Source organism: Eptesicus fuscus, chromosome 4 (genome assembly GCF_027574615.1).
Source record: "Eptesicus fuscus isolate TK198812 chromosome 4, DD_ASM_mEF_20220401, whole genome shotgun sequence".
NCBI classification, from domain to species: Eukaryota; Metazoa; Chordata; class Mammalia; order Chiroptera; family Vespertilionidae; genus Eptesicus; species Eptesicus fuscus.
The window spans coordinates 73,105,032-73,131,061 of record NC_072476.1 but is presented as its reverse complement, the minus strand read 5'-3'; the positions used below and the strand labels follow the sequence as shown (position 1 = coordinate 73,131,061).

The following is a 26,030-nucleotide window of genomic DNA, read 5'->3' as shown; positions in this document are numbered from 1 at the left end:
AAAATGTGACTCATTATTTTAAAAAGTATGCAGACAAGCTTGTATAGGATATTTCTCTAAATGACAGCAGCAGCCCTATCTTCCATTGCTTGGTTTCAGGGCTCTCTTCAAAAAAGAGATGTTGGGGGCTTTCCTTAATGTCTGGAGGTCTAGCCATCTGTTTACATTAAAGAGTTATGGCTTTTAAACCCTGTATGCAATAGCAGTTTATTTTAACTAAGTAGAATTCATCAAAGGGTGACGTGGTAGCGAGACAGCTTTTTCATGATGGACCCTTGAAAATCTCTATTTATAGGTCTTTCTCTATGCCCACTCAAATGTCTCCAGAGTTTAACTTTGTATCTGAAAATATTTGTCTGGTTGATAGGCACTCGGCAAACAGTGTTAGAGAAGGGAGCTGGGGATGGCATCTTTCAATATGTAAACTTACCTTTAGCCCTGGCTACCAGATTTCTTGGAGATAAGCAGAATAGTGATACTCTTAGATTTCAATAATCAATAGGTACATTTCCACTTAATCACTTTGATAGACTGATACACCCATCTTTTGCTGTGCTGGGTATTCCTGAATCTATAACTCTTTAGTTCAATTTCTACAGGAAATAAGCTTCCATTCTCCTTTGCAGAATGTAGGCATGGTAGTTGAGTATATGTGGAATGGAAGACTAGATCTGTGAGTTTTACAACTACTTTCAGTAATTTTTCCAATTTGCAAACAAAATATTTAAGCAGATTATTCATTGTGAAATTAAAATGTAACTGGGGAAAAAACCTTCCCAAATTAAACGTTTAATTTCATAAAAATACATAAATATAGATGATTCAATAAGGTTCAACAATGTAGTCCAAAGTTATAAGGAAACTTTATAAGCTAGTATTTTGCAAAATTGGGAGGGAGCTAGGTTATAAGGAAAAAGTAGAGAGCCATGATGAAACTAAGAAATAAGAAGGAAAAGGGGGGGAGAGAAACGTTACATTTTAGTGCCAATATTCAGATGGAATATTCTCATATGATATTTGAAATAGAAAATTATTCCCATGCATATAAAAGTTGTTTTTTTTTGGTGGGTTTTTCGTTTGTGTGTTAATCCTCACCTGAGGATACTTTTTCCATTGATTTTTAGAGAGAGTGGAGGGAGGAAGGGAGAGATACAGAGAAAGAAACATTGATGTCAGAGAGGCACATCAATTGGTTGCCTCCTGCAGATGCTCTATCAGGACCAGGGACCAAGCCTGCAACTGAGGTATGTGCCCCTGACCGTAATCGAACCCAAGACTCTTCATTCCACAGGCCAATGATCCAACCAATGAGCCAAACCAGCCAGGGCCATCCATACAACAGTTTTAAAAAATTATCTGAAAACATGATACAGCTATAGATTATTTCATAGTCTTTCATAACTTCAACAAAAATGAGCACAATTAGATTTAACTTATTTTTTTTCCACAAAGGCTTATTTGTAACTTTAAAAAATTTTAGGAATCCACTCTAGCTTTTTATTAGGACATGTCAAAATAGGAACACTGACTATTAATCACAGGTTTCTGGTGTTTTAGATTCTACATATGAGTGATGCCACATGGCATTTGTTTTTAGCTTAGTTCTCTTAGCATAATGCCCTTTAGGTTGATAACTGTCACAAAACAGAGGTTTCTAATGAACAATTCAGAATTCCATCTAATGAGTCAGCCATCCTATATAATAAAAGGCTAATATGCAAATAGACCGAACAGTGAAACAACCGGTTGCTATGACATGCGCTGACCATCAGGAGGCACGTGTGGAATATGGCAGGCATTGGTAGCAGGCAGCAGAGCAAGGAACATGGCGGGCACCGGCGCGATGGGATGGTGAAGCAGGTATGGTGGGGCACCAGTCGCTGTCATTGGGGTGAGCCTCTGGTGGTTACTGAAAATTCTTTGCTCCCAGGCACCATGATCCCACCGGGCACTCGCACCTGCTGTCGGCACCAGCCCCAACCACACCCACTGCCAGCACTGGAGCTGCCGCTCGCACCTGCTGCCAGCCCCGATTGCCCCTCAGAGCTTCTCCACCTCCCCCTGCTCCTCAGGGGCAATCAGAGCCAGCAGCTGTCACTCACACCCATTGCCAGCGCCAGAGCCGCTGCTCACACCCACTGCCAGTACCCACTGCCTGCTCCTGGCACTGGTCCCAATCACTCAGCACTGTCAGCGGGTGCAAGCAGTGGCTGCCGGCTCTGATTGCCCCTGAGCGCTTCTCCACCTCCCCCTGCTCCTGAGGGGCAATTGGGGCAGCAGCCGCCACCTGCACCTGCTAATGGTGCTGGCCACGCCGCACACACGCTGCTGCTGCTGGCCCCAATTGCTCCATGCTGACAGCAGGTGAGAGTGGGGCCAGTGCCATCAGCTCATGGGAGCAGCTGCAGCGGGAGTGGGGCTGCTGGCAGACAGGGGACCAGGGGCCGTGGTGGGAGGGGCCAGGTGGAGGCGTGGAGGATGGGCCGAGGCCTGCCCCTGGGCCCACTGCAGCCTCGCAGCCCACAGTTCCTTTCAAGGTGCACAAGTTCGTGCACTGGGCCCCTAGTTCTAAGTAAAAAAAGGACCAATTAATAAACTGGTATATGAAATAAACCACTTTGTTCCTGGTCTATAAACAATTGTGCTGTGAAATCAGAGCTATTACAATAATTTTCTTTTAATAACACTGATTATATGCTTTTCAATACGTTTATCAAGTGGAGGGGAAAAAAGGGAGTTTCCCCTCCACCCCAAGCAACATTTTCAGTTCTAGAAACTGATTCTACCAAATAACACTGCAATAAGTGGGCCATTGTCTGGAATTTGGAATGAGTCTTTGTTAGATAATTAGGAGCCATTATTATTTAATGTAAGAATGTATCTTTTTTCTCAAGCAACTTTCATTTATTTTTTAAAAATTACTCACTTAAGACTCTGGTTTAAGTCTGATTCCCTGTCAAAGACCCATACCAGGGTTGCAAGTTCTATCCCTAGCCACAGTTGGGGCAACCAACTGATGTGTCTCTCTCACAGAGATGTTTTTCACTCTCTCTCTCCTCCCCCCTCCACCTTTCCCTTCCACTTTCTCTAAAACCCCATAAAAAGAATACCCTCAGGTGAGGATTAACAAAATAAAACAAAACAAAAAAATAGCCAAAAAGTCATTTAGATAATTATTCTAGTTATATAGTTAATGATTATATAACTTTAGAAAGTGTACTTTATCCAGCCGAGGGAGGAAAATGTATTACTTACATTTTTCCTTATTGCCATTGGTATTATGCAAGAAGTCTCCATCAGAACGTGTTGTAGGAAAGTCATCTTCATCATCTTCTACCACTAAATAAAATATATTTAAGGATATTAGGATGAAAGAAAATAGAAATTAACCAATTTATTCTTAGGTTCAATTGAGTCAATACATTCTGGATTCTCTTGAGTGCAAGATTTAATTCATTTTTGTATTTTCAGTGCTTATCAAAGTATGCCCAACAAATATGCTGTAGATGTTAATAATTATAAAAACTGTACCCATTCTCATTTGTGTAAGGGATGAGTTATTAAGATATGAGTTATTTTGCCCTTTAGTCTTCCTACCTACCTTGGGGCAATTTCATAATTCCATCAGAAACCTATAATGGCTGAGCAGGACTGTAAAAGAAAAACTTCCATGCAGAAAATGCCTTAGCTTGCTTCTGGGAGTTCCTAAATTTACCATTTCTAAACATGCAGGAAAAATATAATAATTTACAGGTGTGATTATCGATTTTCATTCATCCCAGTGTCTGTGCCTAGAAATCCTTTTAACTTATCCAATTCTATAAAGAACAAAATCCTGTGTTCCCCTCTGTTTATCTCTTTGTTCTATTCTTTTTTTTTTTTTACTGCCTAACATACTTTAACCTTTTGCACTATATATTCCACTGTTGTTTTTTTTTCGTTTTAATGTATTTTATTGATTTCAGAGAGGAAGGGAGAAGGAGAAAGAGAAACATCAATGATGAGAATCAATGATCAGCTGCCTCCTGCATGCCCCCTACTGGGGATAGAGCCTGAAACACAGACATGTGCCCTGGCCTGGAATGATACTAGGTGTACCAGTTAATAATGCGGATTTTTTCAATAGATGGAGTTACACATATGTTGATATATATGCAATTTAATATGTATGCTATTTTGTGGTATTGACAGCAAGCTTTAAACTTCATGTCAAATTTGCTGAAGGTGTTAACATCATAGATATTTTTATGCTTAAAAATGTCGAATTTCGTGCCAAAAAAAGAGCATTTGAAGGAAGTTTTAATTCATTACTTTATTTTGAAGAAAAAGTTATCGTATACTTTGGAAAGCTTATGGTGAACATGCTCCATCTCAAGATACAAGTGAACACTTGCTTAAACGCTTTAAAAGTGATGATTTTGATGTGAAAGACAAAGAATGTCCAAAGTTTGAAGACCAACAATTACAAGCATTATTGGATGAAGATGCATGTCAAACTCCAAAACAACTTGCAGAAAGATTAAATGTTGCTCAACAAACAATTTCCGATCATTTACAAGCAATGGGAAAGATTTTAAAAGAAGGAAAATGGGTGCCACATCAACTGAATGAAAGACAAATGGAAAACCGAAAAGTCATCAGTAAAATGTTGCTTTAACGGCACGAAAGAAAGTATTTTTTGCATCGAATTGTGACTGGCGATGAAAAGAGAATTTATTTTGAGAATCCCAAATGCACAAAATCATGGGTTGATCCAGGTCAACCATCAACATCGACTGCAAGGCCAAATAGCTTCGGAAAGAAGACAATGCTCTGCTTTTGGTGGGATCAGGAAGGTGTGGTGTATTATGAGCTTCTAAAACCAGGTGAAACTATTAATACTGATCACTAGTGACAACAAATTATCAATTTGAACCACGCTTTGATCGTGAAACGACCAGAATTTGCCAGAAGACACGGCAAAGTAATTTTGCTTCATGATAATGCACCATCACACACTTCAAAACTAGTTAAAGACATGTTAAAAGATCTTGCCTGGGAAGTATTAACCCACCGTCTGTATTCACCAGACTTTGCTCCTTCAGATAACCACTTGTCCCGATCGATGGCACATGCACTTTCTGAACAGCACTTCAAAACGTACGAAGAAGTGGAAAATTGGGTCTTTGAATGGTTTGCCTCAAAATAAGAGAAGTTCTATTGGGACGGTATCCACAAATTACCTGAAAGATGGGGGAAATGTGTAGCTAGCGATGGACATTACGATGGATGTTTCTCTTGAAATTATCGTGTTTTCTTTGATTACAAAATCCGCCATTATTAACTGGTATACTTAGTACTGTGACCTCCTGGTTCATAGGTCAACCCGCAACCACTAAGCCACACCAGGCTATATATTTCACTCTTTCTAAACCTCAGCCCCCAACCTTATTTTCTGCTTTCTATCAAGTGCTCTTAATAAGGCTTCTTCATTGTATTATCTTTTGAGAAACACTCTTTTTACAGAAAGAATCTTCATTCTAAACTGTTGTACTTCTTGATTTTATCTCTTTACAAGGAGTATCTCATCCATTTTAGCTATCTTTCCAATAGATGCAAAGCCCATTACTGTTCCTTATTCCCTTCCTGCCTGCCTGCCTGATCGCCCCTAACTGCCCTCCTCTGCCGGCCTGATCTTGCCCCCTATGGCCCTCCGTTGATGGCCTGATCTTGCCCCCAGTGGCCCTCCCCTGCTGTCCAATTTGGTTCTTTTTGGTTGGTTTCTATGCCAGTCAGCTTCAAAAGCTCCGCCTTCTAGGCAGCCATGGCTCCTCACAATTCACCCAGATTTGGTTCTGATATGCCAGTCAAAAGCTCAGCCTCTTAGGCCATTGGCGCTCCTCACAATTCACCCAAATTTGGTTCTGATTGGTTGATTTCTATGCCAGTCAGTGTCTCTGGGACTATCTCCGGGCCTAATCAGAGAGGCGGGGCTGATCGCCCCGTGGAGGTCCGGAGAGAAACAGAGGCGCAGCTGCTGGCAAAGCCCGGAGAGACAGAGAGAGGCAACAGCTGATCAACAGCTGCCACGGAGGCTGCGAATCAGACCCGGCCTCTCTCTCTGGGCCTGATCCATAGCACCTTGGCAGTCAGTGCTGGGTCATCCCGGCAACCCAGCACTGACTGCAGGACTGACTTCTGGTGTTCAGTTGAGCCTTCGGTCGTTACAAACCCTGGGTTTTTATGTATTAGGATTGCCATTTCTAACTAGTGGGCTATTTCATTTTTTCTAATTATTGGGCTAGTTCATCACTTCAAAATTTTGCTACTCATCTATAACAACTTTTTTAAACCATAAACTGCTATTACCTAACACCTACTATTCAGCTAACTGATACCAATATCTGACACTGTTTTTTCCTAGTCCATCATTCCTATAGATTTCAATATCCATAATGAAGCCTCTGTAGACACCTAAATCCCAAGATTAATCAAATGCCCAGATTCTGTGGATCATTGTTGTCTCATCAATCATTTATAAATATGATCAATTCTAGAAATTCATTAACAGCACACTGCTATGTTTTAAAATCAGTACTCATCATCAGACAAGATTCCCATCCTGATCTTGACTCAATACTACTCTGATTGACTGCTCTTAACCATCTGTACCCCATAAGCGTCTATAGATGCAAGCAGCAGACCATTTTTTAATTAAAGTCAAACTACTTTGGTTAAACACTGAAAGGCATGCACTTCACTTATATCATTAGTATCTTGTTTGGATTACTGAAGATTCACTTTCATATCCCTAACTACCCGATAGCTGTACCACCAAACAGGGATTTTCAACCTTGTTTTTCGAGCCCAATACTCAATATATAAAACTGATGAAAACAAGAGCCTCTCTGGCTAAAGACTGGCCTTTCCCCTTTCTTTTCCAACCAAATAATCCTTTGTCCATTCTTGAGGCACCCTTAAGGGATATCAGACATGGATTGAAACCACTGTTCTAATATAAATCCCCTATCTCAATCAGATCGGTTTCCCTTACCAACACAAACTGATTATGCTAAATTCCATCTCTGGATATTACATATTCCTGCTTTCTATATCCCTGCAATAACCCAAATTACATTAATAATACCAGCTATTTGTTTTTTTGCTGTTAAGCACAGTGCTAACATATATAATTCTTATTTTAATTGTCACAATTATATGTGCAGAACATAACATCTATTTTACAGTTGAGGAAACAGATATGAAGAAATGTTTCCTCAATGAATAGAGTATTTCCTTTAATGTGGTACATATGTCTTATTTTACAATCAAGAAGTATGTTTCAGTTAAAGATAATGTGTCTTCAACTTCTGAAATCCCAGAGTACATAAGACCTAAAGGGTTATTTAAATCTTACTGAAGAATGGTGGGAGTGGTGGAGGTCAAGGTTAAGATTGCCTTACTAGCAATTCTGATAAAACATTTTATATGAAAAAAACTGATGATCACCTAAAACAGAATTTGCTATTACCATTTCAATGACACATTTACTGAAGAACAGTAATTCTTAAAATTCACACACTTGATTTTGATAATTTAATGAAAGTGCACCCATAGAGATCCCTAAGACATAGGTCAGCATCTCTGATCTACAATCAAAATAGAAAACTAAGGTCCATGTCCTTATTTTACTTTTATCCAACATGTATTCTTAAAACTGTCAATATTTCTAAAAAGAGCAATTATAGAAAAAACAATTGTTATAGGCAGAATTGTGTACCCCTAAAATCCCTATGTCAAAGTCCTAACTCCCCCATAGCTCAGAATGTGAACGTATCTGGAGACAGTGACTTTATGGACGTAATCAAGTTAAAATGAGATCATTAGGGTAGGCCCTGATTCAATATGACTGATGTCTTTATTAGAGGAAGAAATTTGGACACAGAAGAAATATGATACAAAGACCCAGGGAGAAGACGAACATCTATAAGCCAAGGAGAGAGGACTCCAACAGATCCTTCCCTCATGGCCCTCAGAGGAAACTAACCTTGCCAACAACTTGATCTCAGACTTCCAGCTTCCAGAACTGTAAGAAAATTAATTTCTGTTGTTTAAGCCACCCAGTCTGTGGTACTTCATAATAGCAGCCCTAGCAAACTAATGCAATAGTCTACCACTGTTGTTATTTATTAAAAATGAATGTTTAAAATCATTTTTCAACTCTTCTATACAACCTGGTTATAACTGCAGCCCAACTTCTATTTCTCTCGCTATCACTTTTGTCTTTCAAATGGTATATACTTTTGATGTGTATCATCTATAATAATAAAAGCATAATATGCTAATTAGACCGGACAGCTGAACGACCTTTCAGACGTCCTTCCAGATGACCTTCAGGACGACCTTCCGGATGAAGCTGGGGCTATGAGGGCTGAGCCCCTTGGATGAATTTTGTGTATCGGGCCTCTAGTTTAAAAATAAGTAAGGAACCCTAGCTGGTTTGGACCAGTGGATAGAGTGCTGGCCTGTAGATTGAAGAGTCCCAGATTTGATTCCCAGTCAAGGGCACATACCTCAGTTGCAGGTTCAATCCCTGGCCCTGGTAAGGGTGTGTGTGGGAGGCAACCACTTGATGAACCCCTGGCTGATACCATAATCAGCAGATGTCCAAGTCTCTCTCACATCGATGTTTCTCAGTCTCTTCCCCTCCCTTCCACTCTCTTAAAAAAAAAAAGGGTAAAATAAAAATAAACAAGGAATCCAATTCAGATATATACTGATTTAGTTTAAAGGGATATTTTCAAGCAAATAAAAGTTGATGGGTAATGTTTAATTTGATAAAAAGGCTATATACAGTCAGCTTTCTGTATTTGTGTATTCAACTAACCGTGGACTGAAAATAATTGAAAAAAGTTACATCGTTGCTGACATGTACTTTGTTGCTAGGCCTACAATAGTGGCATCTGTACTGAATGTGAACATACTTTATTTTACCCCTTGTCATTATTCCCTAAACAATACATTATAACAACTATTTACATAGCATTTACATTGGATTAGGTATTATAAGTAATCTAGAGATGATTTAAAGTATATGGGAGGATGTGTGTAGGTTATATGCAAATATTAGTCCATTTTATATGAGGAGCTTGGACATCTGCTGATTATGTATCAGCTGGATGGGGAGGGGGGTCGTAGAACCAATCCCCTGTGCATACTGAGGGACTATTACATATATACACTGAGTGGCCATATTATTATGATCTCTGAATGCATAATAATCTGGCAACTCAGTGTATATCTTATATAATAAAAGGCTAATATGCAAATTGTCCCCTCGACCAGGAGTTCGACCAGCAGGCAGGCCGGCCAACTGCCCATGTCCCCTCCCCCTGGCCAGGCTGGCCAGACCCCACCCATGTACCGGGCCTCTAATATATATATATTTTATATAATCTGGCCACTCGGTGTATATATGTATATGTATATATATTTTTTTTGATGAAGGAGAAATAGCTCAACTACCTTTATTTTTGGGAAATAAGCATCCAATGTTAAAGAAACAAAAACTTAAAAGTGTATCAAATATAAAAAACGTCAAGGCTACTTATTTTGTCTAAATTTTAAGAAGATATGGCCTTCTGCTTCTGGCCAAGACAGAATAAAGGAACTGAATTTACCCTCTAGCATGAAATTAAAACCTGGACAAAATATATGAAACAATGGTTTTCAAGAACATTGTATATTTGGCAAAAAAAGATCTGATAAAACATTTTATATGAAAAAAACTGATGATCACCTAAAAGTGGCAAGGAGCAAATGATCTGAACTCTATGAGTATCCAACTTACTGCCTTGGGAGAGATTCCAAGCTGTAGAGTAAGGAGGAACCCAGGAGAAGCCCAGTAGACTCTCTGAGGTGCAGAAATGGAGCTGAGTCCAGACAGACAAAGGCAACTAGAGTTCACATGAGAGAATACTAGAAAGGAGACAGCTGTATAGAGAGAGAACCCAGGAAATTGAAAGAAGAGTCCCCTTGAATATTCAGCAGAGTACTGATAGCACATACAAATGAGGGAACTATAGAGGTCACGGAAAGAACCAACTAAGAGGATTCCAGGAAAAAGTTTCCTTAGAGTATTTGAGGTATATTACTTGAAGATATATGGTAATAAATTAAATGTGCATACTATAAACTAAAGTAGCCACTAAAATAACAATTATATCTAAAAAGCAAACAAAGGAGATAAAGAACAGAGAAGACAAAAGAATTTGAACTCCGATAAAACACATTTTAATAAGATCAAGAAATGAAACCATGTCAAGCAACTTATTCTGTGAATAAAAGTAGTACTATTTAGCAATAATTTGCCTTCACAGCAAATAAGAGAAAAACTGAAGAACAGATGTTGACATCAGTAATATCTTCAGCAGTAACAAAGGAAAAGTTCAAAACTCACATTATAAGTTAACTGAAGATCATAGCTCTTACAAAGCTCACTATAAATTATTTTTAAATGTATATATAGCTCAATTATTGCTTTCTCTAAAACAGAGGCCAGAGAAGGGAGAGTGATGAAGAGTGAGAGGAAGATGAAAAGAGAAAGACAGGGAGGAAGGAGGAAAAAAAGAGAAGGAGAAAGAGATCAATTGATTCCAGACTGGAGGATTTAACATAAACATATGCCTATCGCTAAGACTCATCATAGGGTAAATATATTAGACATAATCATATAAAAAGCCCCATATTACTAAGATGACAGACACTATTTTTTAATAAAGAACTTAAAAATCATTTAAAAATCTTCAGTGGAATCTAGTATGTATGAATGATCAGAATCATTAAGATGTGTTATTAAAGTATACAAGTTATATAGACACGGAAATCTGTTACATTGGGGGTTTGCAGCAAAAATGACTATTAATTACCTTTATCAGTTAAAGACATTACCCTTTAAGATCAAGAGGCTTTATATCCATTCATTCTCCAAGTAAAAATAGTGGTAATAGCCTAATTAACCTTTATCCCTTTGAAGTTCATCCTTGGAGACAGCATCAGCACAGGCATCAAAGTACTTCTGTAGAGTATCAACTTGTCTACATAGGATATCTCTAAAGGTTTCCATTTCAGCCAATTTCTCACGTAAACTGTGGCCTTTCTGCAAAACACAAAAAAAGGGGGTGGTGGATGTAATCCAAATGAACAAAACTGTAATTTATTTAGTCCTATTGTATTTCATCACTTTTTAAGGTCTACATCTTACTTATGAGGGCCATCGGGTAGGGAGAGCTGTCAATGTAATACTTCTAGGAATTAACTTGAAACTGACTAACAGTGACTAGATAGTGATAGGCCTGAAGGAAATAAGGGACAAATAAGCCTGACAATTTGTTCATGTAAAATTTAATATTTTCAAATTATTGACATTGTGTGAAAAAAAACTGTGAAAGACTTTGAAATGGGAAAAAATATTACTGGATATCCTTTCAAAGGAATGGTGTGTGCTACCTGTGGAACCTTTAGCATTTATGGAATGTTGTCTAATCATATAGAAGTCTTTGATTTCATTACATTTGGCCTATTTTATAACTCTTTAAGTAGTAGAAAAATAAGAGTAATGTAAATTATTTTGGCCATAGATATGCAAATGAATTTTGATTGGTGGAGATACACTAGTTTCTAATCTGTGGATACTGAACAGTTTTGCATATATTAGCAAAATCATTTTGGCATTCTTCAGATCCTCCTTTGAACCAATTTATTTTTACGTCTTATCTATTAATGAATGACAAAATCTTGGATGTGTTCATTTTCTATTTATGAGTCATAAATGTTAACCCTTAAAAAATAATTTTGAACTTAAAATAAATTACATTGTAGAGAAGTTCTTTTGAAAAAAACTATTAAATAAGTTCTGTTCACAACATTCAGTACTAAATTCAATTTATGAGGCCTTAACTTAAAGCATTCCCAATCACAAACCTTGAATGAAGAGGTGGATGTTGCAGAATAGCCACTTGCTCCAGACACCAGTGACACCATTGAACCATGTCGACGCAAGCTGGATTCAGATCCATAACCAGATTCAGTCTAAAAAAGAAAGTAAACTACATGAAAAAAAATTAAATAAAAATTACTTAATCATCACAAGAAAAAAATTGTAACTGTGTGAGATAGATGTTTAACTTATTGTAATCACTTCACTATATATGCGTGCTTGTTGTACACCTTGCTGACATATACAAATGTTACAATCATTATGTTGTACACCTTAAATTGCTACTAGGTTATGTTAATTGTACCTCAATAAAACTGGAAAAATACTTAAGAATAAACAAGAGTTTTCCTATAAATTAATAAGGCTGTTATAAAAATTGGATAGGACAAAGGCAAAAAGTAAAAATAATAGAAGATGGGCTAAGATGTCTTGAACCACCTTTAATTCTTTTTGTAGCACAAAGAAATAAACAGTAAATTTTTTAAAAAGTACTGAGAGGAAAACTTCCAGTACTACTTCTTTATAGTACTATTTCCAGGACTATCACTTATTACTGTCTCAATGAAACCTCTACTATTACATTAGGCAGTTTGTCTTTGTATTCTCAACCATTCTTCACATGTCAAAATTATAGCATTTACCATATACTTGGTTATATTTAGATTTTATAATTACTATAAAACTTGGTTCTTCTGGAAGATTGTCACTTTTTCATTTTGTAGCCACCTCAACAGTTCATGTCACACACAAAATTCTCAACTTTACCAGTCTGTTATAAAAAATAATTGAACTCCAGGATATTAGACTTAGCACTATAATAATCCTATATAATAAAAGCTGAATATGCAAATTGTCCCCTCGGGTGGGAGTTCGACCACTTGCTATGATGTGCTCTGACCACCAGGGGGTGGCGCGGAACATGGTGGGCATCAACGATGACACTGGCAGCCGGAGGCAGTAGAGGCGCTGCCAGCCCTGATGGGCCCGATGAGAGCGGGACTGCAGCGGGATGGTAGAGCAGGTGAGCGGACAGCGCCAGGCCAAGGCGGGGGCCTGGTTGCCCTGCAGATGGCGACCAGTGGCAGCGGCAGGGGGCAGGGCCACCGTCCGGCTCCCAGGCGCAGAGGGAACTGGGTGGGGGCCTGGCCCCAATCGATCGCCCCGCAGACAGTGACCAGTGGCAGCAGTGGGGCCGTTGCCAGGGCAACACAGGTGTGAGCGGGGGCCCCAATTGCTCCACTGGTCACCCCACAGATGGTGACCAGCAGTGGTGGCGGGCGGCGCCAGGCCAATGTGGGTGTGAGTAGGGGTGCCGATTGGTGGGGGACTGGGTGAGTGGGTGGTGCCAAGGCAGGGTGCCAGGTGTGGCTGCGGGGCTGCGAGACTAGGGGCGCGAGCTGGGGCTGTGAGGGTGGGGGCATGAGCTAGGACCTGATCTCCACAGACCACCCTGAGGGACCCCACCCATGCATGAATTTCGTGCACTGGGCCTCTAGTACTTTTATATAATTCTGATGTGGTTGGTACTCTTCAGAGCATCAACTTTATATTCACCCTCCCTATTACAAATGCAATACCAATAAAATAGACAATGGAATTGGATATTAATTTTAAAATGCTCTTAACCAAGATTTGCTTATAATAAGTTATTTTTTTGTTACTAATTCACTGTCATTTTAAAAAAGAGAGATATTTTTATTGATTTCAGAGAGGAGAGAGAGAGAGAACAGAAACATCAATGATGAGAAAGAAGCACTGGTTGGCTGCCTCCTGCATGCCCCACATGGGGGATGGAGCTAGCAACCTGGGCATGTGCCCTGACCAGGAATCAAACCGTGACCTCTTGGTTCGTAGGTCAACTCTCAATCACTGAGCCATGCCTCCCGGGCCTCACTGTCATTTATCCTCTCTAATAATAGGCAAATATGCAAATTGACCATACCTCCAACACACCCACCAGCCATGCCCACAAGCCACGCCCACCATCCAATCAGAGCGAGTATGCAAATTAACCCAAACCAAGATGGCTACAGCCACAGAGAGCAAGGTTTCCTAGGTAACAGAGGAAGCCAAGCTTTCCGCCTGCCCTAGCCAGGCCTAAGCCTCCACTCAAGCTACAAAGTTTCAATTATAGAAGGTAAACAAATTCAAACAAATGGCGGCAGAATGGAGCTTGAGAGTGCAAGCCAGGGTTGCCGCCGGCAACAGGGGAAGCAAAGCTTTCCGCACACCCTGGCTGGGCCCACCCGCTTAAGGCAACAAAGTTTCAATTATAACCCCAACACAAATGGCTGCCGGCCGGCCTCAGAGGGAGCCCCAGGCTTGGCTCTGCTCCAGGCTACAAAGTTTCAATTGTAGAAGGAAAATAAATTCCAGATACCAGGGCCTTTGCTTGGGTTGCCAGGGGGTGTGGCCGGCCTGCAAACCACCACAGACCCCTCGCTCAGGCCACCCCACACCCCAAGGGAACCCCCACCTGATCCGGGACGCCCTTCAGGGCAAACCAACTGGCCCCCACCCCTGTACCAGGCCTATATCCTATCTAATAAAAGAGTACTATGCAGATTGATCATCACTGCAACACACAATATAGCTGCCCCCATGTGGTCAAAGATCCTGCCCCCATGTGGACACAAGATGGCCACCACAAGATGGCCAGCAGGAGAGGGCAGTTGGGAGGCACCCGGCCTGCAAGGGAGGGCAGTTGAGAAGGACCAGGCCTGCAAGGGAGGGCAGTTGGAGGTGATCAACCCTGCAGGAGAGGGCAGTTAGGGGTGACCAGGCCAGCAGAGGAGGGAAGTTGGGGGCAAACAGGCTGGCAGCAGAGTGGTTTAGGGGGTGATCAGGCTGGCAGGCAGAAGCGGTTAGGGGCAATCAGGAAGGCAGGCAGGCAAGCAGTTGGGAGCCAGCAGTCCTGGATTGTGAGAGGGATGTCCGACTGCCCATTTAGGCCCAATCCCGGTGTCGGGCCTAAATGGGCAGTCGGATATCCCTCAAGGGGTCCCATATTGGAGAGGGTACAGGCTGGGCTGAGGGACAAACCCCCTCCGTGCACAAATTTCGTGCACCGGGCCTCTAGTTTTAAAATAAATTTTTAAATTAATTTCAGAGAGGAAGGGAGAGGGAGATAGAAACATCAATGATGAGAGAGAATAATTGATTGGCTGCCTACTGCATGCCCCCCTACTGGAGATAGACCCAGCAACCCAGGCATGTGCCCTGACCAGGAATCAAACAGTGACCTCCTGGTTCATAAGTCGATGCTCAACCACTGAGCCACTACTACCAGGCTCAGTGTCATTTTTAACAAATTTTAGAGAATAGACCATATGTTGGAAAAAACACTGCAGTAATTTTGCTGACATATACAAATATTAGAGGCCCAGTGCATGAAATTCATGCACGGGTGGAGGGTGAGTCCTCTCAGCCCAGCCTACACCTTCTTCAATCCGGGACCCCTTGGGGGATGTCTGACTGCTGGTTTTGGCCCGATCACAGGGATTGGGACTAAACTGGCAGTTGGACACCCCTCTCACAATACGGGACCGCTGGCTCATAACTGCTCACCTGCCTGCCTGCCTGCCTGATTGCCCCTGACTGCCCCCCCTGCCAGCCTGATCGCCCCTAACTGCCCTCCCTCCCGCTGGCCTGGTTGCCCCTAACTCCCCCCGCCCCCAGCCAGACTGGCCGCCCCTCACTGCCCTTCTCTGCCGGCCTGGTCACTCCTCACTGCCAACCCCCCTCTGCCAGCCTGGTCGCCCCTCACTGCCCCCCCCCCCCGCCAGCCTGGTCACCCCACACAACCTGCTGGTCAGTCATTTAGTCATCCCTCGCTAACCCCCCTGCCGGCCTGGTTGCCCCATGCAGCCTGCTGTTCGGTTGTTACTGTGAGGGTGTCGTGACCAATTTGCATATTACCCTTTTATTAGTATAGATTACATATCTACAACTATAGTATACATATTTAAATCCAAGAGTCACTACTCGCAAACAATGTTTGGTCAATGATTAGCTGGTGATCACAGTGCTTCGCACATGGTAATTGGTTCTGCTGTTGCATGGTGTAACTTTCTGCAGCAGTTTTAACTTGCATGCAGGTCAAGTTCCTACGTGTGCTAAGCCACAGCCCAGCCATGTGGCATTTATTTACTCGAGTTGACTGGTGATTGCACAAATGTACTAGACCTATTCAGTATAAATTTAAAATTATAGTAATACATATAGAAAACTTTTTTGTGAAATTAAACTTTTCATACATTTTAATTATACAAACATGTCTATATAAGTATAAATATGTAAACTAATTTTTCAATTGTTTATCATACATCTGGAAAACCTACTTTATTATATAATGGACTTTCGGCTTTAATGGACAGCCCCTTGCCCGAATTATTATATTGTGGTTTTATTGTATTTGACACATGTTCAAGTATTTTAGATTTCTGATTACTTCCTACTGCTTTTTAAAGTACCGTGCATAACTTTAGCCCTAGTCTCTAAATTTAAGAGGTAAAATAACATCTAATTATTCTTGGCATACACATAATAAAAATCAACCATCCCATTAAAATAGTTGTTTAGATTACTTGATTTTCAAGATTAACCCTTTGTACTCGCTTGCTTTTTTCTTGATTCCTTTATTCTAATGCTAACCGTGTCGAGTCACACTCGACATCCGAGTGCAAAAGGTTAAGATTATGAATCATTAAAATTAAGTACAATACATTGTAGAAAGTATTTCCATTGACATTTTACATCCTCTGTGCTCTAGTTCCTAAAAATCCATTACATTTTCTATATAGCTGTTGGTTTAGCCCCGACATTATTCTAACTGTTTTTCTAGATACAGAATATCAAGCTTTTATACTGATTTAATAAATAAAATTATGTTATTTTTAATAAATAATATTAACACTAGTTTAATACACTTTTCCAGTTCAGTATCACTTCATTAAAGTTTAATATTCTAGGGAGAAGGAGGAGGAGAAGGGAGTTAGAGGGAGAAAGGAGCTAAAGAATTCATAACCAAAATAGCAAAACAACTCATTAAAAAAATATATCTTCAGGCAAAGACATTAGAAATTTATCCATGTGAAAAAAGCAGCCTCTTAAAATTCAAACTTTCAGCATATACAAGTCACCAAATACCAAAGTGATAATGTCATACTTTTAATGATGCTTGTTTATAAAACACTACTAGAGGCCCGGTGCATGAAAATTCATGCAGTGGAGCGGGGGGGGGGGGGGGTCCCCTCAGCCTGGCCTGCCCCCTCTCATAGTCTGGGAGCCCTCAGGGGCGGGAGGTGACCCAGTGATCAGTGGAAGGCGATGCTCCATCACACCTCTGCTGCTGCCACTGCCGGCAGCACAAGCCTCAGCCAGCCCTGGTTACCTGAGCCTCGGGTGACCCTGGGCAGCTGCCATCTGAGGCTTGCCTGGCCTTGGGCTGGCCATGGGAAGCTGGGGAGCTGAGGGGACTGGGGGACTCCGGAGGCAGGTGCTTGGCAAAGCTGGGCCTGCCTTGGGATGGGCCAGGCCTTGCCGCGCCTGCGGCCCCAACAGCTGTTAGGGGACTGGGCACTGCCATCTTATGGCTGTGGGGGCTGCCATCTTTGAGGGCGGGGCAGTCAATTAGCATATTCCCTCTTTATCAGATAGGATTCTCAGGAAAAAGAAAATATAGGATAACCAATTCCATTGTTACAGAATTTAAATAATAAAGATCCCATTTCAGTCAGTAAGTGTATTGAGATAACATTAAGTATAAGTGAAATGTTTAACAAATATACATATACACACACAAATGAATCCTCACTGTTTTTAAAAACTAGTCATTCTGGAAATGCCTATAATTGTGCAAATGATGCTGCCATTGTGTAAAACATTCCTGATAGTCTTACATAACATTTAGTCTAATTTTATGACAGCTACAAAATTTAGCTATCTCAAATCATTTTTAGGAGTCACAGAATAAAAATTAAAGAACTGTCTCATAACTTTAAAATAACTTCAAAATGTTTAAGTTTGATTGGCTTTCTTATTCACAGGACATGGTTCTTAGTTTTAATTTTTCTCAAAAATCTAATCTATTAACAAAGATACTGCTATCTGTTAAGGGTTTATATTTTTAAAAAATTAACCTTAGCATTTCTGCAACATGTAGAGTTTATTTCAAAGTTTATATATAGCAGGTGTTTTAAAAATTGTATTCATTTATGGGCATTTACATACCTGAGTGGTGTAGGGGCAGCCTTGTCTCAAGATTCAATATTTTATAAACACTGTCATGGGGCTGAAAATAATTCTAAAAGAGAAGTTGTAAAACTATTCTGAGAAAGGCAATGTTGTTGACAAATCTATTGTGGCTTCCCAAAATGTCCTCTTTGAAGGCAACAATACTCATTCTGAATTTGTAAGATCTACTTTTTGAAGGTCGAGTGGGTGAGGGAAATAGGGATGAAAATGGGAAGCTATTAGTTTATAGTCATAACCTGATACACTGTTAAGTGTTCTTAAAATTTTAAGATACTTTTGAATCTCATCAGTATTTTTGTGAATAATACTTTAAAGGCATGCGGGCTTTTAAAAAATTCCACTCACTCTTCCACAAGAAAAAAGTTGAGTTTACTTACAACCCCTAATCACTAATATAGTATTTTGAAAACACCAAATTCTATCTAAAATTAATAATGAGAAATTCAAGTACAGTTACTGTAGGAATATTTTTCCCTTTCAATATATCTGCTTTAAGCTCCCTCAAATGAATTGCTGTGCAAAAACTTCCTTTCCCAAATTTGTGAGTTAGTAAGCAATATTCCTGAACAGGTTTTGCAAAAACATATATCATTTTAGTTCAATAAAAAGTGTACTGATTATATCTTAATATAGAACAAGGTTTACTTTTAAATACTACAGTAATGAGACCAAAAAGCACAATCTTTTGGCCACTAGAGGGGGTCAGTAGCATTTTCCAAATAGCAGTATACTACTTGGAAAGCTGATAATAAAGGTTACTCTTGGTCAAAGTATAAGAGTAACCTTTAGACTAATTCCTTTACATGTACTGTACCCTCTACATCTAGACTTTTGGAGAAAAATGAAAAGCATGATAATTTAAATCATGTAGCTCAAAGTTATGAATTTAATAAAATACCAAAAATGTCCTAAGAACTGATTCGAAAAAAATTCCTTAAAGTCACAGCTAAGTCTTATCGTTTGGTTTAATCATGTGGAAGATAAACTTATGTATAATCATTCTGCACAGTCTGTTCATTAGCCTATCCATATACCAAAGCAGTGGTATAAATTACAGTAAGAATGTTGGCTTATAATTTTTAATGGAACCTGGCTTTTGAAAATCTTATTCTTTTCCTTAGCAACACTCTCCAGCAAGAAATACAACAAAAAAATAGAGACAGTAATTAAGTAACTTCCTCATGGTGTCAAAAATTATGTTATTAATGGCATAGTTCCCCCACCCAAAAAATATATTGTCATTTTTCCATTTTAATTATGGAAAGAGAGAAAATATAAGATTAAATGTTAATATAAGCACAAAGGAGCATTATCCAGAAACTGAAATTCTGAAACCTGTTATAAAACCAAATAAGCTTGCTACCTTCAATATTATTATTTTAAAGCAAACCACATGAGAAGAAAGAAACTATAATCAGGAGAAGAATTTAATCAATAGAGTTGTAATTTAAATATAAGTTGCCATGGCAACAATTTTATTCTTGTCTAGGTCAACAGAATATTTGAGATAAAATTGGGCACAATAATTTCATACTTGAAAATATTAAAAATTTCATCTATTTAGCCTTTCAAATATGTATGGGATCCCCCTAGAGAAGCAGTAGCTTCTGAAATAGAAAAAACACAAGGATAAATTTAAGACAGGCTTTAGTATCACTGTAACCACTAGACAATAAGACAAGTCAGTCATTACAAATCCTGGGCTCAATTTTATTTTTAAAATAATATGGCTAGTATGGTACTATAGTTCTCCATACTAAACCTAAACACCTGAAACGTAGGCTAAAAAATGTATATATTTTACATGGAGGCCAAAGGTAGTTCTTTATTGAACCAGATGGAAAGATATAATTCATTCAGAAAACCAACATTTATAATGTATCAGATGAGGAGAGGTTCAATCCACAATGATTTCCAGGAATTGCAGTGTTTCATTGAATCAAATCAATTAAAAAAATATATTTAAGGAAACGGTATTAAAGAGGATTTTATCATACTCTGCATAAAAAAAGCCCAACGGCAATACACTTAAACTTCGAGTACAATATCTGCTTAACCTCAAGATACTTTTCACAAATCATACTGAAAAACAGAACATTTGCTCAGACTAGTTCTAGGAAATTTCTTCTTTTTCCTTTTCAGACCCTAGTCATTCTGATACCATGATTTTAAAAAAATATCATGATATAAGGTTATTTATAGACCTTGATTATTCATCTTTCATTTTCTTCTACGAGAGCACGAGAAGAACTTTCCTTTACAGACATATCTAAATAGGCAGTGTTAGAGTGAGATGAGGCTGGAAGGCTTAAGCAGGGCCTTATCACATGCCCTTGTTACCTATTAAAAGAATACAGAAGAAAATAAGACAATGTCTATCACTATTGGAAGTACTAAAAAACAAAACAAAACAAAACAAAAAAAACAGCCCAAATACAACATGTATATCCTTCTATCTACAGGGAGAAATTATTAAACTACTAAGTCCTTACTCTGTACCAAAAGCTGTTTAAGAATCCAACCTGTAATACAAAAAACAATTCTAAATAAACTAAATTTAACACTCTGAAATTCAGTCTTATTTTCTCAATCTTTCCTCCTTTTGAGGGAGCCTTAAAAGGAAGGTGAGAAATAACTAGTTAAATCAAATAAAGCTGTCTAAAGGAAATCTGTTAAACAATTTTTCCACCCTAGCTTTACAAAACAAATACTAAAGGATAAGGGAGATCTTTTTTATTTTGCTTTGAAAGAGTTCAGTAACTTTAAATGGATGTTTATATATTCATTTTCTATTCTTTAGATTTCAGCATTGTCTTACTTAAATTATTCATTTTATATATTCATTTTCTATTCTTTAGCTTTCAGCATTGTCTTATTTAAATTATTTACAGCAATAAACATATCACTTCTACAAAAATTAAAAAAGTCACAGAACACATTTTTCATCTCTCTAACTTGGAAAGGGTTAAAAAATTAATAATACTAGTAACGTTGCAGTGAAATGAAGATCTCTACACATTATTGCAGATGAAATTATATTAGCACAATCTTTTTCTTTTTTTAATCCTCACCTGAGGATATATATTTTTTTTAATTGCTTTTTTTAGACAGGGTGGAAGGGAGAGGGGAGAGACAGAAACACCAATGTGAGAGAAACACATAGAACGCACTGGACCAAGGGATCAGGGATCGAGCCTGCAACCGAGGTGTGTGCCCTTGACCAGAATCTAACCTGAGACCCTTCAGTCTGCAGGACGACACTCCAACCACTGAGTAAACTGGTTAGGGCAGTATAATCTTTTTGAAAAGCAATTTGGCAATATGGGTGTGTGTGTGTGTGGGTGTGTGTATACACACACCCACACACACACACACATATGTATATATAAAAGTACTTATATTCTTAAACCTAGCAATTCTATTTCTGAGAATCTATTATAAGGATGCAACTACACTGCAGAAAAATGCTTTATGTAGGAAGGCAATAAATACAAAAAAAGTAAATTATAAAGGTCTAGTTATTAGCAAATGAGCACCAAAATCACAGCACAATAAAATATTAACAAAGCTGTGTTATAAGAGAAAATAATGTTAGATTGGGAAAATAAACAGAATATAAACTTTGTTATCTCCACAATGTTTTGAGGGTAAAATGTACAGAGAATAAGAAGGAAATACAGCAAAATGAAGAGTAATTGTCTCAGTTATAAATTAAAGATAGTTTTATGTCCTGGCCAGTTTTGTTCAGTGGTTGAGCACTGGCTCACATACCAAAGGGTCACAGGTTCAACTGCTGGTCAAGGGAACCTCAGCTACAGGTTCCCCAGCGTTGGTCGGGGCGCTTACCAGAGGCAACCAGTTGATGTGTCTCTATCACATCAAGATTTCTCTCTCTTCCCTCCCTCCTTCTCTTCCACACTTTATAGAAATTAATGGAAAAAATATCCTCAAGTGAGAATAAAAAAAAAGACAGTTTTTTTTCCCCTTATGAGCAAATATTACTTTTAAAAACCAGTGGGGGAGCAATAAAATCTAACTAGTGAAACTATTTGCAGGAATGGTTTTAGACTTCCTAAGAACTTTTAGATCTAACTATATAGGAAAGATTTTTTTAAAGGGGGTTGACTGATCATTTATTTTTTAGTATTCAACCATGCATCCATGAGAATAGCTGAAATTAACTAGAAAGGGGAGTATTTAAAAAATGAGGTTGTTGCTTTTGGAATAATAATGTTACCACTCACTGATCAATGTTCTCATAATCTACTTAATTTATTTTTAATGCAAAATGAGAATGACGCCTACACTGAAAGGCTTCCAGGAGGATTAAATGATAACAGTGTTTAATTATTCTTCAAAGGGATGGTACTGAAAAGAACAAGGGCTTAGGAAATGAACAGTGATACGCGCATTCCTATCAATGACCATAGCTGGTCTATTGAGAACATGGATGTGATGGAAAAACGATAGAATTGTTTTCAGCTAGGATAACATTTTAACCTGCAGGACATTCATTTATTTTGCCACCTATTTGTATTATTCCTAACCCAATGCTGTGTTTCATTCCTCAATTTCAAACAAACCTAGACTCTTTTACCAGGCAATAAAGACAACATATGCAAAATATATTTTAGGCTATTAGTGAAAAGGTTTACTTGATTAAAATGAGTTTTATATTCTTTGTTTTTTAAAAATGTAGGGAGCGGCTATAGGGTTAAGCCTTGGACTGACCTGTTGGCAAAGCCATAAACAAGTCCCAGCTTAGAGGGCACAGCCCTCTTAGCATAATTAAGCTTGACCTTATGACGTCATTATGACGCTCCCTACCTCCTTCCTAGGTAGCTAATGGGCTATGGGAGGTGCAGCAAGTGCTGCCAAAACAAATCAAACTCACAAGAACATTGTAACTATGGTGACCACTACCTTGTTTACCTCTGACTATAAAATAAAGCATCAGCTTGTCATCTGGATATCTCTTTGTGGCCTCAGCCAGGCACAGGAGATCCACTGAGCCCCAGCTTATTCTCTTTGTCTTTTCTTGAATCCTTTGCCACCCTCCACCCCCGCCCCACATCAGGCTCACCTAACCCTTGGCTGTGCTGGCCCTGCACAAAAAGAATTACTAGATAATTTTAGGTAAAATTAGAAAATAGTTACCACTGCTGTCAATATGTGTAAGCCATGCCACCCACCATGACTTTTCCACATTAAATTAGAAAAAGCAGAATCCCATCTGTCCCAGTAACTGTCAGAAATCTCCTCTCTAAATAAACATTCAAATACAATATTGAAACATTATAAAACACTAGAGGCCTGGTGCACGAAATTCGTGCATGGGAGGGGTGTGTCCCTCAGACCAGCCTGCACCCTCTCCAATCTGAGACCCCTTGAGGGATGTCCAACTGCCCGTTTAGGCCTGATCCTGCTGGCTCCCAACTGCTCGCCTGACTGCCTTCCTGACTGCCCCTAACCGCTTTTGCCTGCCAGCCTGATCACCCCCTAAACACTCCCCTGCCAGCCAGACTGATGCCTAACTGCTCCCCTGCCAGCCTGATTGCCCCTAACTGCCCTCCCTTTGAAGGCCTGGTCCCTCCCCCCAACTGCTCTCTCTTGCAGGCCAGGTCGCCCCCAACTTCCCTCCTCTGCTGGCCTGGTCACCCCTAACTGCCCTCCCCTGCAGACTTGATCGCCCCCAAGTGCCCTCCCTTGCAGGCCTGGTCCCTCCCAACTGCCCCCCCTGCTGGCCATCTTGTGTGTTCACATGGGGGCAGGATCTTTGGCCATATAGGGGCAGCTATCTTGATCTTGTGTGTTGGAGTGATGGTCAATCTACATATTACTCTTTTATTAGATAGGATATAGGCCTGGTGCACTGGGGGGGGGGGGGGCGGGCTGGTTTGCCCTGAAGGGTGTCCCGGATCAGGGTGGGGGTTCCCTTGGGGCGTGGGGTGGCCTGGGCAAGGGGCCTGTGGTGGTTTGCAGGCTGGCCACGCCCCCCGACGACCCAAGCGGAGGCCCTGGTATCTGGGATTTATTTATCTTCTATAATTAACCTTTTGCACTCAGATGTCGAGTGTGACTCGACATGGTTAGCATTAGAATAAAGAAATCGAGAAAAAAGCAAGCGAGTGCAAAGGGTTAAAACTTTGTAGCCTTGAGTGGAGGCCAGGGAAGGCGGGGGGCGGGAAGCTTGGCTTCCTCTATCGCCGGGAAAACCCAAGCCTCTTCATTGCTCCATGGCCGTAGCCATTTTTGTTGGGATTTATTTATCTTCTATAATTGAAACTTTGTAGCCTTGAGCGGAGGCCAGGACCGGCCAGGGTGTGCGGGAAGCTTGGCTTCCTCCATCGCCGGGGAAACCCAAGCCTCCTGCTCGCTCCGTGTCCGCAGCCATCTTGGTTGGGTTAATTTGCATACTCATTCCCGATTGGCTGGTGGGAGTGGCTTGTGGCCATAGCAGAGGTATGGTCAATTTGCATGTTTCTCTTTTATTAGTGTAGATGACTTTTGTAGCATAACTTCATATTCTTTACTATTTTCTGAAGTAACTATAGGGAAAAGTTATTTAACTCTAGTAAACTGCCTTTTTTACTTGATCTCTCTTATCTAAAGAAATATTTTGCAAGCAAATTACAGACTGACTAAGACTAGAGAAATACACTGAAAAATCTAGTAATATTTACCTAAATTGCTAGTAACAAATAGTTGGTAAAGCATTATAAAAACTTGCAAATTTGGTAAACACTATACTGAGTTATACAATATACTCACAGAACATTGTTTGTATAACCGCCAGTCTGACCCTACCCAAGGAAATATACAATCTATAATAATAAAAGCATAATATGCTAATTAGACCAGACGTCCGTCTGGACGACCTTATGGACAAAGCCAGGACTGCGAAGGAAGCCTGGGTCCCTGTCAGCGACCAGAGGGAAGCCCAGATCCTAGGTGTCGGAGGGAAGCTGGGGGAAGAAGGAAGGCCTACTCCTACACAAATTTTGTGCATTAGTCCTCTAGTTAATTATAAATGGGCCAAGGGTGGCCAATTAATAGTAACCTAAAGTGAAAAGGCAATCAGATATTTTTCAAGGCATTTACTTTTGGAAATGCCAAGAGATTAGGGAGTTGGTAGTAGGAGTTGAAGCTGAAAAGAAGCCAAAGATAGGAAAAGGTCAGGTTATGAATAACAGGTACTATAAAAAGAGAGAATAATAGAATGAATCTAAGCTACACAGGTGAATGGAGAGTAACTGAGTTCTGTTAACAATAAAATCAGAGTTAAGTATACATTTTGGGATTTCCATGCACATAGAGTATTCTAAATTTTCTTGGTTCATGGCAATATTCCTATTTATCAATGGAACATGGGTTGGCCTATATTCCCTGTAACATAAAAAAGCTTAATTAAAATGAACAGACCCATGACATCAATATCCGTGGGATCTTTTCAAATTTTCAATATTTACCTTATCTGAAAAGACATCTATGTTTTGCTTTAGTAGATATTGCAAAACTGTTTTTCAAAGTGTTTGCATGCAATTTATACTTGTTGCTTCACATCCTCATCAACACTTGGTATTGTCTTTTTTATGTTAAAAGCGAGGTAGATGGTGATACCTCACTCACTGCAGTTTAAATTTGGGTTTCTCTGATGACTAATGGAATAGAGTACCTTTTCATATGTTTATTACCCATTTATTATTTTTTAAATATTTTTTTAATTGATTTCAGAGAGAAAGGGAGAGGGAAAGATAGAAACATCAATGATGAGAATTACTGATTGGCAGCCTGATGC

General features: G+C 39.6%; 1 protein-coding gene across 2 annotated transcripts in view; it reads right to left on the bottom strand.

Moving 5' to 3' along the window:
• CERT1 (ceramide transporter 1) overlaps window positions 1-26,030 on the bottom strand; it is a 97,198-nt gene that overhangs the window by 41,615 nt on the left and 29,553 nt on the right. For both annotated transcript variants that reach the window (XM_054715166.1, XM_054715167.1), the window contains exons 5-7: window positions 11,962-12,069; window positions 10,999-11,137; window positions 3,256-3,339 (exon numbers count right to left, since the gene is read on the bottom strand). In XM_054715166.1, the coding sequence (XP_054571141.1) occupies window positions 3,256-3,339; window positions 10,999-11,137; window positions 11,962-12,069 (331 nt within the window). The remainder of the gene's footprint in view (window positions 1-3,255; window positions 3,340-10,998; window positions 11,138-11,961; window positions 12,070-26,030) is intronic.